This window comes from Lagopus muta, chromosome 2 (assembly GCF_023343835.1).
Source record: "Lagopus muta isolate bLagMut1 chromosome 2, bLagMut1 primary, whole genome shotgun sequence".
In the NCBI taxonomy this organism is placed as follows: Eukaryota; Metazoa; Chordata; class Aves; order Galliformes; family Phasianidae; genus Lagopus; species Lagopus muta.
The window spans coordinates 61,429,163-61,449,486 of NC_064434.1; the positions used below are offsets into that span (position 1 = coordinate 61,429,163).

The 20,324-nt window shown below is 35.4% G+C and overlaps 1 protein-coding gene across 1 annotated transcript in view; it reads right to left on the minus strand.

The window, feature by feature from the left end:
• Positions 1-20,324, minus strand: part of ESR1 (estrogen receptor 1) — a 174,706-nt gene that overhangs the window by 38,617 nt on the left and 115,765 nt on the right. The window contains 1 exon segment of the mRNA XM_048936161.1: positions 12,883-13,221. Coding sequence (XP_048792118.1) covers positions 12,883-13,221 — 339 coding nt within the window.

Below are 20,324 nucleotides of genomic sequence, written 5' to 3' on the forward strand. Positions count from 1 at the left end.
AGGGCTCAAAAGTTTTCCCCTCCTATACTTTTTTGTCCCTCCATGACTGGTTTTGAACAGAACCCAATCTCTGAAAAAAATTATCCAAGAAATTGTAATGACACATCAAAGAGAAGAAAGACAGCAAAATTAATTGCAGCAATTTCCTTTAACCACTACAACAACAAAAGCATTTTAGCAGCTGTGTGGGAGTGTCACCATATGACAGAGCAAAGGAATACATTACAAGGAAATCAAGACGCTGGAATGCAGCTGGCCATTTATATTCATTTTCTTGTCCAGGGAAACCTAATAAGTTAGCAAGCAGCATGTTCCCAGAAAACACATCATTCACTTAAATCTCCTTTTTTGCACACTCTTCTTCAACAGATAACAAATGCAAGGAATCTTTCAGTGCCTGCTAAGCCTCAGGCAACCAAAAGAAACTTGTTGAACAGACCAGACTTGTATCTGAACACAGAACATGTGCACTGCTCTCAGAACAGCCACCTCATCCTGAAGTTCCTATACTCTTGCTGAGACACTGCAGTGAAATTGGACCTGGTTGGAAGCAATCTGGTAGAATATTTATATTAGTAAGCAGCAGGTGGACAAGCCTAAAGGGCTCTGGAGAACTTGTCAAATTTCATTAAATAAAAATAAACAAATAAATACACGTTGAATTCCAGCAGGAAATATGCATCTCTCTTAGCTATCATAGTTTTCATCACTCCACCTACTCCTCCTCAACATTGTGAAAGTTACCTAAACTTCAGTGAAAACTAGGACCTTTTTTTCCATGTTCTCTTCTTTTCATTTTAAGTCAGAAACAAAAATATTCAAAATTTCAATTAAATGTATTCCTTTTACCTGAAATACTTCATTTTACCTAAAGCAGTTCTTATTTAGCAAAAAGATTTTTTAAATGTCCTTTTGTGTTGAATGGAAATGGTTCTTTCTTATTGTTAGAAATTGTCATGAAACAAAGTTATTAACTATTTACACGACTCTGACAGAGACATCTGGAAAAGTTTTGGAAGTGTTTAAGATCATCCAAGCTTACTGAACCTGTAAACCCTGTCTGTCATCCTTTGTCAGGACTGGAAAGTTGCATGGAATTTCACTACTTAAAAATATCACACTATTATCTTCTAATAACTACAATTGTAGAAATTAAAGATTAGAAGAAAAATGTGCAATTCAGCAAGTTTCTTCTGAAATTATTATTTTATGGTTTTTTTTTCCAGCTATTAAAAAATGGTACCTTATATCTCATTTACAGAGAAAATATTTCCTTCAGTTTTATTTTTGCTTTCACCTGATATGGAATGGGAATTTGACAGATAAGAATAAAACCTTTAGCTAGGGTCAAGAAATGGAGCCACATTTTGGATACAGTCTTGGAGATTGTTTTATGACAAGTATTACCATATTAAACCCTGAAAACAGACTTTGAGTGCAACATAGATCTTTGCAGGCTAAAGGCTCCTGTCCTCAGAGGTAGAAAAAACTGTAGTTGGTGTAGGAGCAATGAAGCAGCAAATGTAATCTGACTGTTTCCTACGTGATGTTGTAAACATTCATGCTTAAATGTACTTCTATTCCTATAAACATCAATTACTCTTAATCTGAAGCAGAGGGACACAGTGTCATAGAAGTAATAAAATAAAAATCTCATCAGAATTATACTGAAATATTGAGCAAAGCGCAATAATTCTGACATCCCAGTACTGAGTGATTTCAGAGTTGTCAGACTTACTGACCAGCTAATACTACTGTCTCCCACCTACTTAGCATCAACATTTAAAAATACTCCACAACATTACTCGTAAATGAAATATCTCCTAGGAAAGCTGGTAAAAATTACTCACTGTCAGCTGAAGAAAAGCAGATCTCAGTTCATCAGACAGTGAAAACAGAGTTTTACCAAAATCTCTCCAAAGACCTACCACTGGTAAACAAGGTACAAAAGCTTCAGCTGGAGTTTAAAAAAAAAAGACCACTTTGACTGAACCGTCTGCTGGAGGGAGATAGTAGGGAAATGTACTTATGTTGCCTGGCAATGTCTCATTCTAACATCAGGATCTTTCTCGAACACTTGAGTACAAGTGGTCCCTTCAAAATCAACAATAAAAATGTATAGAGTGGAAACAAGGCTGAGAAACATAGCAGATTTCAATCGAGTTACATATTTTAATATACTACAGTATTTCAGACTTATCTGTAATTCATTTTTTCTTAGAGATACTTAATGATATCAAAAATCAATTCTCAAGATAGCTTGAAGCAGGAAGTAAAACTCCTGTGATATGTAAGAGGCAGTGTGGCAAAGAGAGGCATACTGATGAGGCACAAAGCAGGAAAATGTGGAGCACTGTACTAAGAACATAGCAGATTTAATTCCTATTTATACCTGTAGGCTAAGAATCTCCTGTTTTTTGTATCCCAGTGGGGAAATTTAGCATGCTTCATAGCATTCCCATGCAGCAGACAAAATCCTCTAATCACAGTTTAGGCATCAATACACTGTGGCACATTACAAGGGAATTATACACAAATGTTATACACAGAGAAGCTTTGGCTAAGCCAGGAACAATAGTAGTGATCCCAGCAGCAAGGCAACATTCTTTCCAAAAGGCCCAGAGTAAAATAACGCAACTCTGCATGTGTGCTTGGGAGAAAAAAAAATAAATGTGTGTTTGGTATTCCTATCAGGCAATGTTTCTGTGCCTTTGTGTTTATATGAATACCAAGGGGGTACAAAAATGGAGCCAAAAGAGGCATCCATAATTATGTTAGGTTTCACTGGCGCCTCTTTTACATCAGCTGAAAACCTGCTCATCTAAAGAGCTTTTAAAACATGAAATATGTTACCCAATTAATACTGGTGGTTTATTGCACTGTCATTTATTGAAATATAAGAGACTTCCTTTTCTGCTTGCAAGATTCTGGTCAGCAGAAAATTAAAACTTATTTGCCCTTTCCAAAAAGTTTTCTACATGCCTTTGTCACTTCAGGTCACTATTTGCTACCCATGTAGTCCAAGCTCAGCCCAAAGAACTTCCATAAGGTTTTGGTGCCTTCCTGGAATACAAGTACAGAGGAACAACTCCTCAAATATATGCATAAGAATAGACAACCACAGAGTAAACCAACAGAAAGCAAAGGCAGAGATTTCTACTACTGTCAGAATAGCGAGGTTAAATGAGTGGTCAGTATTTACTACTTGGGGAGTCTCCTGTACCCCAGGGTTAGAAGTAATCCTAAGAACTCTGATCTTTTATGAACTATAATACATCCTGATAAATTCATTTGTGGTCTTCTTTATCCTTTCATATCAAGGAGTAATGGGAAATTTCCATACCTCCTCCTCGTTTTGATTTTCCAGCCCCTCACAGTTCTGACATTCTATTTCAGAACATATTTCAGAATGTTTAGATTGAGCAAAAAAAAAGTAGAAAATTATACAGCTACTTGATGATGCAGTGTAAAGACTGCAAATACTGTCAGTAACTACATTTTTGCCATTTGTATGGGCAAGACTGGAAAAGATCTATTTATCTATTGAAGTTGAAATAGACATTAAACTAGAAAAAGACTTGAGTTTGAACTATAATTCACCACTGACAGTATGGATAACACTGTGAGCACTTCCCTTTCTAGTGTCCTTATCTTAATACTTAACATAATTGATAAAATATTGGTGAGATATAATATTCTTTGGAAAGTTCTAATTAGCCTAGGATGACACATTCCCTATTTTATTAATCAAGAAAATTAAGATATCTTTAATATTATTTTTTTTAATCATCTCGAATGCTTCAGAATATAATCTGTGGGGAATGCATCAGTTTGCCTAGAGTCCGAGTGAGATTTTGAACTATAACCTTATTATATTAGTTTTATTTCTGCACCTAATAGCATCCTACTGGATTAACTAGGTAACCAAAAGAACTGCAGAGTATTACCAACATACCCAGCAGTGCTAAAGTGGGGAAAGAGAACAAGTCACATTCAAGATCTTCATTCCTCGCTCCTGGTTGTAAAACTCTTCAAGAAGCTTACAGATCTACAGGTCTAGAACCAAGCTCTAGTTACAGTAATAAATGATTATTTTCCATCTCCTTGCTGAGGACTGTGGTGGACAAGCTACGTTTATTAGGAGGAACAGCACTTTCCATAGGGAAGAAAGAAGACGTTTTCTTAACAGCCACTCAGACAAGAGGAAAATTCTGGAGATATCTCATTCACCATTCCACTGTGGGATATGCTTTCACTAACTTGAATTCTCAGCAGTTCAAAACTAACAGACAGACAAAACAACACACTCTTTACACACATAGTTCATTTCCTGGGGAGATGTTCAGAGAAAATAAATGAACTGTGTAACAGATGTGTCATATAATTCACCACTGTAATGATACAGGCAGGGCAAGAGCCTATCCAGAAAAAGCCTACAATAAATCTTTCCTAATTATTTCTTTAAAAACCCTTATATATCCAATATGAGTACTTAGTGAATGGCTCACTTGAACAGAAAACTAATACAGATAATATACATATAACCTCTAAGATGGAATTACAGCTGATTATGTTCAGAGATGTAATATTAGAGAGCAATTAAAAGAATTAGACTGAAGTTATTAAGTATCAAGTAAAAAGGGGCAATTTATGTGAATTATGTGAACAGGGAACAATGAGTATGTGTGCATGCGCATACATATCGCATCAGTGCTTTCCAACAATTGCATATTCTTTTTGTAAATTATTTTAAGAAATAAATAAATCAGGAAGGATTATTACTTACTGTTTACTTAGAGTGGAAATTAATGAGTGTTTCTTGGAAAGCACCAGGGCTCAGCATAGCTGAAACCTCAAAGACAGATACATTCATCCAAGAGTGTAAAGTACTTATCAAGTAATGGAACATACCAGAAAATGTTTTTATAAAAGGTTCACTAGATTTAGAAATAAAATATTACAATTTAAGCATTTCATGTTGTTAAGTTTTGGCTAAAAATATCAAAAATATTGCTACAGATGTTTATATTTGTGTCTTGCCAAAAATCAATAGAATTCCAGCTTCTAATTTTTATTATGAAATGCGCATACACGTTACTGAGTGTACAATTAACTCCATTATGCAAGGATTTTTTTTGTTAAAAGAATGTTAGATCCTTCTTACTGTTGGGTGTTGTTTTCTATCCATCACTATATGACAAAAAAGGTAAATAAGATTACTTAAACGTATATTATACCTTGGAAATCAAATACAAAAGGGCTGAGCAGAGTCAGCCTTGTAATAGCATTTTGGGTCCTGGTGTCCAAACCACTATGTACAAAAAGAACTTCATATAATCTTATGAAATGTATTTAGATACATGCATACTTGTAGAAACAGAGATTTACAGATAAGTTCATATTCAGATTTAAATTTCTATTTAAATATACATACATTTCAGAGATATTTAGATGAAAATATATATTTGAGCTCTAAATGAAGCTATTTAAAATTGAAAAATTACCAAAAATAGAAGACACTTATTGTGCTGAACTAATAAGTGGGTGACTTTGGAAGCCTTTACTAATTGTTTTTCAAACTATTTGCTTCCAGAAACAAAGGGAAGTAAAACTTCTCTGAGAGACCAAATATTATAGCATTTAAAATGACATACTGGTATATTTTTCTACTTTTATTGATTTATTGCATAAATATCATGAAAAAATGTTGTTGTCTAGTTTCCATTTTTCTAAATATCAGAAACACATATATCTGAAACACATGTATTCACCTCCATCGTAACAAAAACAAATTTAATTAGAAGAACCACAGCCATTTTTTCATTCTATGCGCAGACAGTTATAACTACAGCTGTGAAGAACAAGAAAAAGGCAGTTTCTGTGATTTTTATCAATTTATAAATTTTTATCTTATTATAGCTTTTGTAAATCTGAGATGCCTAGAAGGCTGTATAACATGCTTCATTTAACAGTTTTTGACAGTCACCTCTCTATGCAGTCACCTCTGTGAAAGAGAGGACAATATAACACTTTCTAGGAGTTACAATGCAAGAATGAATAACTGGCATTTATAATGCTATTGAAAAAAATATCACCTCCCTTCTCTACAAGTAGAGATCTTAACTAGTCACAGAGCTTTGCTAAAAATGAATACAAGCAAATGCACTCATAACAGCATCAATTCATGACTTATATTTTAGAATCTCATTCTTCTGGACAAAGAAATGTAATCTGGAAAGCTGCACAATTATCTTTAGGACTTTATGAGAAAATTTACTAAAAATTAAAAAATTATTAAATGTTGCAAGCTATGCATTAGAAAACCCTCCAGGATATACTTCTGAGCTTATTCAAAGACTTCATTTATTTCTGATTAGGAGCATCGCCTAATGAAATCTATAAATATTCGTACCATGTAAACCAACAAGCGGAATACGTTTTCAGACATAGCAAGGGAAGCGTTTAGATAAAGGTCTTTGTGCAACAAGGAAACTGGAGAATCAGTCACTACCTGGTCAAAGAAGACCAGTGATTTACCTCTAATCATGCCAAAGCAATACAGCATTTCTATCTATATGTATTTATCTCTGTACCATGTTCCTTATAGTTATCCATATGGCAAGCTGAGGATGTTGATGGGCTTGAAGAACACTGCCTATGCCTCAAATAGAGGAAGGAAACAAATAGTAATTTTCATTAATTTGTGTACATAAAAATATTTCACTTCACTTTTGACTCATCCTCATGTATTGGTGCCTGTGATCTAGTTAACTGCCTCAGTTCATCTTTCTCTACGTTTCTTGGGCATATTGCTTTCAGCAAAATTTCCCTACCAAAACTTCTCCCATACCAACACACATCTCTCTTATCTCAAAAGCCTCTCACAAGTCACACAGATAAGTCTTGGGCTGTACCTCAGAAGTGCTCAGGTCCAGGCTGGGCAGTGACTAGTAGTGCACACAGTATACCACTCTAACCCTGAAGAGTAACATCAGAAAATTTTAATTTTAAATGTCATTTCAGAAATTCAGTCAAGATGTAACTTCATGTTAAAAATTTAGGGATGAAAAAATGTGATAGAAAGAACAGATATTTAATGTTATTAACAGCCAACTATTCATACACCTAAAAGACTTAATCTAAGTATAGAAACCTTCATGATGAAAAGTCAACCTGGGGCAGTGGATTTCTAATTAACTACTTTTTCCCTCCTCACTCTGTTTCCCATGTTTGGAAAGTGAGTTACCCAGCTTGAACATATTCTCATACTTCTACTCCACACTACCATGAAGCTCCTGGGGGAAGAGTGTGGCATGAAGCTTGATGACTATAGCTTAGAAGACTTGCACTGGGATAGCAAGTAGACAATATCTCAAGGCTCTTCTAGTAGTGGGGGGGAAAGGAAACAACCAAACAGTTCATCTTCAAAGTGCAGCTGAGCAAATTTCTGTCCTCCATCAGGAGCCCAAGAATGAATAAGAGTCCCGGGAAGTTAATATAGCTGAGAACTAGACAGATGAACCTATCTTTTTCCTCTGATCCTGTTCCATTTACTGTCTACTTTTTCTCTCTGCTGGAGAATCTTTGATGATGGTCAGATTGCTAACCTTAGCCCTGATGCACTTCTCTACACTCCTAGGGACTCCCCAGAGTTTGAAAATCATTGCATTAGGATACCTCTTATATTTCTAATATCACAGTTGTTACTCAAACTCTGGCCCATTTTTCTCTTGCAATTACTGTCTTCTATCTTATTATATCAGCTATTGAAAGCACTGTCTGTTTATATTTTTGATCCCACATATCCCTGCAGCCAAAGCCTAAGTACTTTTCAGAACATTTCTGCTGAACGGTTCCTCCTCCACTTTGGCTTTTTGCAGTATGACACAAGCTCTCAATGCATATAACTCCCTCCAATTCTCCCTGTCTTTTAGTATCAGTGTCTTCTCCTTGGGCTTCTGACAACAAACCACTGCACCACACAGTCTCTACTTCAATTTCTCTGCAAGACAAAATACACCTTCCTGCATTTCAAAAGCACTAACAGAAAAAGACAAATCTATAAATACTCACAGTAAAAGCTAAAGTGCCTCATACAGCAGCCAGAAGCTGGAGGAAGTGGACAGAAAGGGAGCTTGTTTGTTTTTTAACAAAGTATAGACATGAAAGACTAATGATTCCTCCCAGATTGAGAAAATAGATAGAAAGTTTTCATTTTATATTCAATAGTTTTAACTTACTCTGCTGTCTAAGACGATCATGAATTGAATTCAAACAATAAGTGACTACTTTGTTTCATTATAAGGATTGATTCTTATCTCTTACACTCATGGCAGTTAATTGAAACTTCACAGAAATTAATTTAACAAGAAGCATCCATAAAGTAAGATCCAGGCACTGGGCTATCATTTCTCTTTCACTTACAGGTGTATTTGCCTCCTTTATTTTCACCCTATAAAGTCAGGGGAGCAGTCAGACTATCACTTCAACAGATTAAAGTAGCTGATAAGCAGAAGGTTTTTTTTCTGATAACGTTGTTACAAATCTTGACAGTAAACCCACTAGTCAAAGAAGAATACACTATAAGGCAGATACTATGGGAGGTTTATTTTAAAACAATATTACAGCTATATCAAGCAGTTCCTTTTTTAAGCCAAGTGTAAATCACTACCAGGAGGACCACTAAACTTATAAACTCTGAAAACTGCCTCACACCTAAACACATCTAGAGCTATTAAGACACATCATTCCTGTTAAAGACTGCTTTCTTTCCACTATGAGCTCACTTTTTTTTCCCCACAAGGTTTGGTGTCACTGAAGTACAGTGTAAAATTGTGGCTATTGTTGGCCTTTTTACACACTGTTCCTAACTTAACAAACAGAGCAGTTTAGAAGGTCAAATAAGAAAACAATATCTTAAGAAAATAGCAACTTCTGTGGCTTTGAAATGAAAAAAAAATCAGTGCCAAAATGTTTATCTCCTCGGTTCATGAAGCCATAAAATAAGTACAGCACTGTGAATCATCTCAGAACTTCAAAGCTTGTATGCCCAGTGTACCATTTTCGGCCTATTATGTTGTACAGTTACTGTACTTGTAGTAAATAGTTATACAAGACTGTAGCAGCAGTGCCAAAGATTTCACCCTTACAGTAAAACCTCCTTAAAGCTACACTCTTTACCATAAGCTCACTGTGTGAACTCACTGTCTTTTATCACCTCGAGAGCCTCTCCACGGTAAAACTGTTGACCATTACACTGACAACACCAGCTTCCTTTCGAGAATACAGAACGGCAGATAGAGATATTACAATATACACAGTAAGTGAATAATGAAACATAGCAAGTAAATTCCTTTTGCATATCAGCATTTCCATAGAAAAGGAAAGCAATGGGTTTGCTCATTGCATAGGAAACTGCAAGAAAAATTTGCTAAGCTAAAAAAGAAAAAACCCTCCATCTATAAAATTGAAGGTGGTAGCATATCCCAAGATATTATGCAAGCCAAGAAGAAAATAGAAAATCATGTTTATAGGTAATACACGATTCAAAATAAGCAACATGGTTACTTAACTACTCTGATTCCTGTTTACATGTGATTTTTAGCAATTTGTCCCTATTAACTGGTAACAGGCTCAATTTACGTATGTATAGAAAGTCTAACCTATTGCAATCTGTTTGCACCTGCCTGGTGTGCAGCTGCTCATTATTCCATCTGGCTGGGTTAATCATAAGGCACCACTACTGTCTTAAAGAGTCCATCTGGCAGGATTTAAGCCAAAATACCCATTAGGCCATGTAAAGAAAAGTCCTACGAGGCATTTGAATTTTTTGTGTATGTCATAGGACACTGTACAAGTTTTTTGCATGTCATCTGGCAAACCGATTCGTATCAGTGGCCAAGGTTTCAAAGGAAAATTAAAACAGCTTGGCATATTATGAAGTGCATTGTCATGGGAGAAATTTGTTATGACTTCAATTAACAATTGTTTTATACTTCAATACCAAAGACTGTTCTGTAAATTTATGTACGACAACCTGCTACAAGTTCTCTTTTCCACAGCAATTTGTTAACTTCATCAAGATTGCAGAGTCAATTTAAGTCAATATGTCAACAGTAAGACAAAAGTTTGAACTAATAGTGAACAAGATAGATAAAGTAAAAATTTGTATCAGTTGTCATCTTCCAAATCAGGACATGTCTGCTAAGATACTCTCTTTGTTTTGGAGACTCTCCTCAGCATGGATCTGCAACAGATCTTTGCCTGTGTTATACTAGGCAGCCCATTACAATTTCATCTTCATTAGTACTTTTTGTAGAATAGATGTACTTCTACCCAGTCAATTTTTTTTGAAGAGCTGTTTCTTCTTCTCTACCACCAGAAAGACTGCCTGACCAAAATAAGGACTTCACTAGTTGCCTTGACACACTTGCTCTTCTTAAAGACTGCATGGAAATATAAACTCTAAACATGATCCCAAAAGTCTTTACACTTAGTTTTATGCTGCATCTTCACTGAGTCTCTGCACTTTTAATATCAGTTTCTTCTGTTCTCAACAAATATGCTCTCAAGCCTCAAACTCCTTTGCTCCTGCTTTTCCATCAACTAAGAGCCTGCAGTTAAGTAAATGAACTTGTATAATGTTTCCAAGGCTTGAGAGGTGTACATAGATGTTTCTTGCAACCACTTATTGCTTCTGGTAAAAAGCATTTGCTCTTCAGAAAAAAAGATGCTTTTACCCTGGCTTCTGAAGCTTGGAACCTCAGTAAATCAGCTGAGAAAATAACTGAGCAGAATCCCACAATGCAGTTGTACAAAATACTTAACAGAAAAAATAGTGAGTTCATTTCTCTGTTTACGTATAATGTATATGAAAATCCTCTCTAAGCAGTATTATATATTTTCTAGTAATAAAATAGTATTCAAAAGCAACATGCTGCAGAGATGAAAATATAACTTACATTGGCAGCCATGTTTCTCTGAAAGTTATTGCAAGCACATTACAGCAGAAGGAAACTTCAGCAAACAGTCCAAGCAAGAGCCCTATCTTTGAAAGGTGATTGTTACTTCTGTGATCTATTATCTGTAACTAATACCTTTATTTCTTTTTTACTCTTTTTTAATTGAGTTCTCCTATTTTATATCAAAATTTACCTGTTAGAGTGCTTATTCTTGTATATATACACAGTATTAGTTCCTCTGTAGGAGCTATTCTAGCACTTAACAGGCAAATAAAATACTTTGGATGTACATAAATAGTTGATACATTCCGAAGTTTTCTTAGGAAACAAACGTATTTGATAAAGTAAGCTGATTTTTGATCTTTAGTGAATGTAATTGTTTTGTGACAACTAGTTTTATGGAGATCTCTGGACAAAAAATATATCTAAGTTCCTAACACTGTTGCTATAATTTGATTAATTACATTAACTATCCAAATAAAATATCATAGAAGATAATTGTTTCCAGATGGAAAACATAATGAATTTAGAATGTAGCATATTCATGTTCCATTTAAATTGATAGTTTGTAACAGAGTTAGATTAATTATGTCTCTAAAATCAGGAGAAATGTCATTTGAATTTATCTGGTTTTGTATTGTATTTAACACTAAGGACATATGTTTATCTTTCAAAACTATTAAGACATGATCCAAAGCACACCAAATTAACAGGATAACTTGTTCTTGAATTGAACAGGCTGTGATTCAGGCCTTAAACACTGCAGCTTTATAAAAAAAGAAACAAAAATATGAAATTCTCAGGTGATTTCTTATAATGTATGATGAGAAATGGAAAACTCACAGGTTCTTCTTGATCATAGCTGGAGCCCACAGAGTGACATGTGAAAAGTGATAAGAAGGAACCCATGAGGACTGGAAAAGACTCGGATTTTATGGGTTAATGATTTGCCAGAAAGAGTCTTGCTAAGTTTAAATGAAGAAAACTAGAAAAATGGCATAACTCAAGCAATGCTGTTGAGGTAATGCACTCTGTAACAGTGAGTGAGAGATGCAGAAGTGTTCCCTAATATTCCTTTGTAAGGCAGCTACACAGTTTTAATGAAATAAACAGCTACAGTAAAAATTTAAGAGATCAAAATTCCAGTGAACTTTAAAGTATATATTACTGTGTATGCTGCCTATGTAAAGTAAAATTACAATATGTGCAATACATTTTTAATAAGCATTAAAATGTTAATTTCTGAAATTAAACCTTGTAGACTGACATTTTAAAAGATGATGTACCTTAATTACAAAACTGTCATCTCATTTCATTCATAATTAATTAAACCATATGATGGAATGTGCAATGTATATTCAACCAAAATGGTCTCATAATTCTAAAATTCTCTTCTAGAGCTGAGAGGTTAAAGCTAAGCAACCAAGATGTGACAAAGTGATAAAAACTTTCAGTTCAAATGGAAAAAAAAAGTACTCAGGAAAAAAAAAAATTGTGTTTCTGTATGATTTTTCAGATAAAAAATTTAGGGAAGGTCTCTAACTTACAGACAAAAAGGTAAATTTACAGATAAATAATAATAATATTACTGCTCTTGTTGGAAATGCTGATTTAATGGCAGATATTTCAAATAGCTGAGCAACCTTAATTTCAAAAGGAGTCTAGATAATGAATATAATTAGATCAAATAGACTAGATTCCACTTTTATTATTCTACTTCAGCTTTAAGTTTTTCTGGTTTTTTTGTGTTGCTTTTTTTTTAAATTGGAAAACATTCCCAAAACTGTACAATACTTAATAGTGCAGGGAAAATAGACTTAATGTATTTGTTGTATATGTTGAACTTTTTTCTTTTTTTTTTTTTTTTTTTTTTTTTTCCACATTGAGCTTTTTATAGTTCATTGGGGCTTTCTTTCCTTACCTGGAACTCTCTTTGCCCAGTTGATCATGTGCACTAATTCTCTGTCTGCAAGGTTGGTCAACAGGGTCATCATAGATGCTTCGTTGAATGGTCTATTGGGGTCATATTCAGAATAAACTATGGGTGGCTCAGCTTCCAGCAAGGCACTGACCATCTGTTCTGCTGTCAGAGACAGGGCTGGACTGTTCTTCTTGTTATGTTTAACCACTAGTGGACTTGTCCAAAGGGTGGGAGCTCGCAGCTCTGTAGAAGAAGCCTCCCCGTTCCTGGAATCCTGTTCCTCTCTTTGACGTTTCTGTTTCATCATTCGCCCACCACCTCTGCGGTCTTTCCGGATTCCTAAAGACACACAAGAATATAATGAACTCCTTTCTTTGAACACAGGCATTACATAAATTTGACCTCAGCCAATTAGGAGCTGCTGTTGATAGGCCAGTGGAGTATTAACTCCTGGTTTACTTTGTCAAGGCTTCTTCCTATATGTGGAATCTTACATGAGTAGTTGGAGAGAAAAAGTATTTTAAAAAGTATAGTATCAGAAATAGGCAGTAACTGGAAATAAGTAAATATTTTTTACAGCACAAACCTTAATGTCATGTCCTAACCTCTAGTATGTAACTGTTCAACAATTCATTAATAGCAACTTCATGACCTGAGCTGGCCTACATGTATCATAGAAATAGCTCTCAAAAGAAAGCTTTCCTCAAGTTTACCAATTCTAACTAAACACCAACCTATTACTGTGGAGCACGTGATCTTCCTAGTTAGGTAAGAAACACCCAGAAAAGTTACCATCATAAGATGGCCTTATACAGCAATAAAGATTGCTGCACAACCAGATAAAAAGAAAAAAAGAAAAGGGAAGATAATTTCCACCTCAAATCTAGTGTGGGAGACCTACCGTCAAAAGTCAGTAACAACTGGAACAGAAATTGTATTAGTCATTACTGCACATTTCTGCAACATGCTTAGCACTGAATGACCCTGAACCTTTGGAAGTTATCGAGTCAGCCATACTAATTAGAACAACACCACCTAAACCTTTACAGTAGAGTAGAATCTCTTTTGTGGAAAGGTTACAAGCAAATAAAGCCCATGTGTACTCCAACCATAAAGAAAGAATAAATGCTGGCTTTGAGTGGAGGAGGAACAGGCATTTTGAGGCTGAGTTAAATACTTAAAATTGGCTAAAAGCAAGATGAGTATAAAATGAAGGCACACAAGGAACTGAGCCATGAAGAAGAGGCAGACAATGATGTGTATACCAAGCTTGCAATCACACCAAGGATTTCATGGCTGTTGGGTGGATAGAGCCTACCAGACCAGTTGTGTGGGTAGTCCATATAGGGACCACTCTGCTCCCACTGTTTCCACAGTTCATTAGTCCTAGCAGAAGGTCAGTAGAAGACAAAATCATACTTTATAAGCATAGGAGGTAGAACACCCTTACTTTCTCTCCTTCACTTTCTTGTAGAGAAAAGAAGTGAAGAAGCTGGCCCACCAGATTAGACACTTGCCACAGTATTTCCCTCCAAAAATCCAACTTACATCTCTGAAATTGAAAGAAAAATAAATAATCTGCAGTATCAGCTTCTTCCATGTGGAAAAAAGAACTTCAGCTACTAAGCCTCTCCAAATGTCTCTCAAAATGGCAGGAGGACTAGAAAGAGCCTTGGAGGTAGCAGTCCCCTAACTTCAATTTCTAATTTACTAATGCTGGATAGCCACAAGGGTTATTCTGGAATTCCTGCACAATATGCAGCTCTAGTCCCAGTATAAAACAAAAAGAATAAGAAGGATGGGGCAAACTATTCAAGAAACTGAGGAGAAGGAAAAATTAAATGAACAAACAAACAAACAAAAACTTTGAAATCTGTTGGCCCTTAAAATAATGAATACAGATCTTCCTGGTGGGTGGGGGAGAGAAAGGACAACCTTTGATCACCTTTTTTTCACACCACAAAAAATATAATCTATTAGGTTTCCAGTTTTTGTTGTTGTTATTGTTTTTTTTCTCAAATCCAGTATTTCTTTATATAATTTCTTCCTCAGATTAATGGCTTTTAGATCCTACCAGCAGGTGTGCTCTCTCAATGATAAAGAGAGCATCTATAGATCAGTATGCCTCTTTCTTTGAAAACAGTAATATGTTCAATGAATTTGTACTTGAAGATTAATCTCTCTAATTCTTTTAATACCTAGCAGGCCTCCTGATTCTATTCTAGAAATCTTTCCATATACAGCAAGTTCCATAGATCTTTCATCACCCTTACTACTTAACCTCTCTATATTTTCCCATTAGTTAAACTAGTTGTAAGCCAAAAGTCTGAAGTGCACCGCTGTTCCCATTTTTCACTCAATAATACCTACTACCACTAAACTATTTCTGTTTAGAAGATGAGGGGGAGATTCTTGCTATTAAGAAAAAAATGACTTGTTTTGGAACAATGCCATCCTGGAGTTAGTCTCATTGATAGCTTGCTTCATCGGACTACTCTGTCAGTATGCATGGACTACTCAGTAATATGCATACTTTCTGCAACAAATATATTTGGTAGTATGCTTTATTTCACTGTAATGTTATTGAATTAAAATTACACTTCAAAACATAAATAAATAATCATGTAATGAAAAACACATGGTTCATATACACTAAACATTTGCTAACTTTCCCACATTCCAAATTCTACAGCTGCTCATGCAGCAGTTTTCCTTTGAAGAGTTAAAAGTATTCTTGGATCCTCTACTGTGCAACGTAAAAAAAATTAGATGGTCTTAGAGTAGACATAATTCAAAAATATTATCTTGGGGTTATAATAATACTATAAAAACATCAGATAAGTTAGTTTAGAAAGTAAACAGAATGCTAGAAGTTACCAAGAGAGGAAGAGAGAACAAAGCATCTTAATAAATCAGATTATATTAACTCACGAGGCACACCGTAATGAACGCTACATGCAGTTCTGTTCTTCCCATTTTAAAAATTCTCTAAAATATAAAACAACTGAAAAAGATCTAATAAGTGAGAGACGTGTAAGATGATCTGAACAGTGAAACAAACTTGGTATGAGAAACCGCTAAATTGATTAGGTCTGCTTGTCTTGCAAGTCAGGTACAAGATTACAGATTGGGAGTAGCAAGATGAATAAAAAACCAACGCTCGCTCTTCTTTAATTCAAGACAGTATCAAAGGAAAACACCCCGCAGAAGGTTCAGGACAGTCAACAAGAAGTTCTTTTTAACATCATGCTGAAACAAAGCTGAACTTGTGAATACATTAGACATTGGTATGTCTTTGAGAGGTACAGATCAAACATGTGGGAGAGAAGAATCCATCAAAGGTTAATATAAACAAATATAGCACCTTTGGTTTTAATTGTCTGTGCCATAGAATCTCTCTGTAGGATTATTTTTGGTTTGTTTGTTTTTCACATTAAACTTATTCCAGACCTGCCTTGTTATGTAAAACAAGGATATGATGAATGTTTAACCTAATACAGGACATTTAACAAATGTAAGCATGCTTAGATGCTTACAAATAAATCAGAATCTAAAGGACAGCAATAGCTTTAATTCATCTGCACTGGCTTCTTGTCACCCTGCAAAGGGTGATGCACTGAGTGAAGCTGAACATAACATTCTGAATTTGGAAGATATGCTCTGCCCAAATTTATTTTTATGCTTTTATTTCAGGAATAAATTTAAAATAAATTAATAAATAATTAAAGACTTGATTATTTGCGATAAATGGGAAGGGATTTCATAAAACTCAGTAAACCTTTTTTTGACACTAAGACTGAAAAACCAGCTCACTTGATAAAACTAAGCCAAGATATTTTTGTGCCATAAAAGAAGAATTTTACTGACTAAAAACAGAGTAAAAAGATTTAAAATCATACTTTGAGTAAATGAGGAAATTAAAAGTAACACTTAGACCATAATTGGTAATCCTTAGACATCTCAGGGTGGTATGTAGAAGTGTCTTTGATACAATTTCAGTCTAAAACTGATACAGGGTCCGTGTCCAGTTGATGAGTAGAGCATTCAAGGAACATGCAGAAAAGCACAGCCAAAGCAGAGAAGCTACATGATCACATCAGTATTCACAAAGGAAGAAATTCTAGATTTTTCTATGCCAGAAAGGGTTTATATGGAGAATGGGGGAATCTGAAACTGACAGTTGAAGAGACTAGAAATCAAAAGTCCAGTCTCAGGTATCTTCATACAGGACTTATTTTCTAAAATGCTGCAGAGCAGCTCTGGAACTGTGCCCAGGCTTACACTAATATCATTGTTGTCATTGATAGAAAGGCACAAAAGTAACAGTCTGGCAAAGAATAACAGTGTGAACAAGCCAGAAGTGCCTTTATGAATGCAAACCTGAGTATCACCAGAGTGTGACTGGCTTTACAGTCATCAAAAAATTGTCTTACGTGCATGCATGCAAGCTAGCTGTCTCCTTAGGACCTCTTACAGTTATTTTTCTTTTTAGACAGACCTCATTACATATGATGAAGTCATTATTTTTTTAATGTTTCTTTAAGGCCTTAAAGAAGCTCCTCTAAAGCTGCTGCACATAAGCAGATGTCAGGAATATAGTTACAGTCTTGATAAATTTAAAAAGGATGGAGACTTGCTTTAGCTATGATTGCAGTCTAGGTCCTAATGATGTAACATACCTCAGAATTAGGGTCTTTCCAAAGAGATTTTTTAAAGCTTTGATATTTAGGGGGTTACTTTTGTTTTGTTTTTCCACTTGGTTCTCTCAGCAGAAACATTGTTTGGTCTCAGGAAAATAACATCATTTTCCAAATTCAAATTTTACAGGTTTGAAAAATTTCTTCTTTTGAATTTGATTCATATAATTATCCTACTGTTTATTTCCTAACCATTTATTTTAGAATATCAAACAGAAATGTATATTGTGCTGAAAATACAGGTGGGTTTGCAATTGCTTCAAATCATAGAATTCATACAATCATAGAATGGTTTAATTTAGAAGGGACCTTAAAGATCACCTAGTTCTGACCACAGCTGCAATGAGCAGAAACATCTCCTGCTAGATCACACAGCTCAAAGCCCCCTAAAGCCTGGCCTTGAACACTTCTGGCAATGGGACATTCATACCTTCTCTGAGTAATCTGCTCTTGTGCCTTTTTATGCTCACAGTGAAGAATTTCATAGTTATGTCTAATCTAAATCTACTCTCTTTTAGTTTAAAACCAGTACACTTTGTTCTATGGCTATACTCCCCAATAAAGAGATTCTACAGACTTCTTGAAGGCCCCCACTAGATAATGCAAAGCCTCTCATGAGTTCTTTCAGAACCCTCTCCACGCTGAACAACCCCAGCTCCCTAACCTTCCTTCATAAAAGAGGTGCCCCAGCCCTCTGATCATCTTCCTTATTCTTTAGATTCACTTCAACAGGTCCATGTTCTTACACTGGGAGCCTCAGAACCAAATGCAGGAACCTAGGTGGGATCTCACAAGAGCGGAGTTAAAGAGAATTACTTTCTTTGACTCACTGGCCACACTTCTTTAATGCAGCCAAGGACAGAGTTGGCTTTCTGGGCTGCAAGTGCACACTGACAGCTCATGTCTAATTTTTCATTCATCAACACCCCCAAGTCTTTCTCCCCAGGACTGCTCTCTACTTACTCATTGCTCAGCCTGTTTTTGTGCTTAGGACTGCCCTGACTGATGTGCTAGACCATCATGAGACAGGTTAGTTTTACCCTACTGATGATGTGTTGTTGCTGTACATGATGTGTACAGCATGATGATGTAATGTGCAGCACATCAGTCAGGGCAGTCCTAAGCAAAAAAACAGGCTTGACCTTCCTGGACTTCCCAAGATTTGTCATTTACAAACTTGCTGAGCGTGTCCAGCACCCCACTGTTCATGTTGAGGATAAAGATGATAAATAGTGCTGGTACTATTAACAAAGTGTCACAACTTGTCACTGGTGGACGCAGATTGTTGACCACAACTCTTCAAATGAGACCATTGAGTCAATTCCTTATCCACTCAGTAAGTAGTCCATCCATCAAGTGCTTTGAACAATTCCATATTTAATTTTTTTCCATAAAACTGCACAAGTTTTATTGCAGAATCTGAGATATCTCTAAAGTGTTACTGAATATAACTGATCCTAAATTCAATTAGAATTTAGATTATGCAAAATTTTTCAGTAAAGTACCACAAGATGGTGGTATGGAAGTTAAAATCATTGTTGATAAATGCCATGGAGTATTAATATTTCTCATCAGACAAATTTTTACAGGGCCTGATCAACAGGCTGACAGACACAAAAATAGTAAGAGGAGGAGAATGGCAGTGTCTGATTAAATTAGCAGAAAATTGGCAAATGACATGTCTTTCCAGTTGCTAACACTGGAAACAATACAAATTATTTTGGATATCATGTTTATAATTAAGCCATTCGTTTATTTGTTTAATATATAGTTTTTGAGTGTGATGATTTCATTCATTTAAAGAAACTGAACTATTGCAACTCCATCATCAAGCTGTAATTGGACCTAGTCACTGAACATTGTATTCTTCCAAAGCAATAGTTTTTTGCCAATCTACATTGGTAGGCAAATATTGCTCTGAGAATAGGCTTGGACAGGCTCTTTAATTTTTGTGAGCTAAGCAGAATCTGGTGTACCTCAATATTTGTTTTTCCTCCTACTGTCATGACAGTTCACTGACACCAAGATTTTAAAGGGCCTTCACCAATTCAGGACACTTCCTTGTTTGATTACTTCACAAAGTATTGGACCTGAATGTAGCTCCTCTGTTTTGTCATTAAATTCTGTTGGACAAGGGTAATATCAGATGATAGCACATCATCTAGTACATGAAAAAAAAAAAAAAAAGAAAACTGGCATAATTTTGGCTTAAGTTAGATAATCAAAAATAAAAATCAAGGGACTTGGTGATCCTTATGGGTACCTTCCAACTCAGGATATTTTATGATTCTATCACAGAATTTTGTGGTTTGTTTTTTTTTTGTTTGTTTCAAAAATGGTTCTCAATCATTTACAGAAAATAACTTTTTCTCTACAATCAATGCTGCCACTGTTAAAATAGAGAGATAGGGAGAGAGAGGCAGCAGTGGGGAGTAACAGAGCCCAGTGCTCCACCAGTTTGCTCACAGAATCATTTCAGTTCAGGAACCCTTAAAGGTCTAACTCCCCTTCATTGAACAGAGACATCTATAGCTAGATCAGGTTGCTCAGAGACTGTTCCAGCTTGACCTTGCTCAGTGATCAAGTCACTTTAAGGGTCACATTGCCCAAGTGTCCCATCAGCTATAATCATAGAAGTAGTCATACAATCATAAGATCATAAAACTGGTCTTCATGTAAAGCTTTTGGAGACCTGGTGACCAGAAATGCTGATAGCAATCAAATAAATGTAATTTATGATCTCTA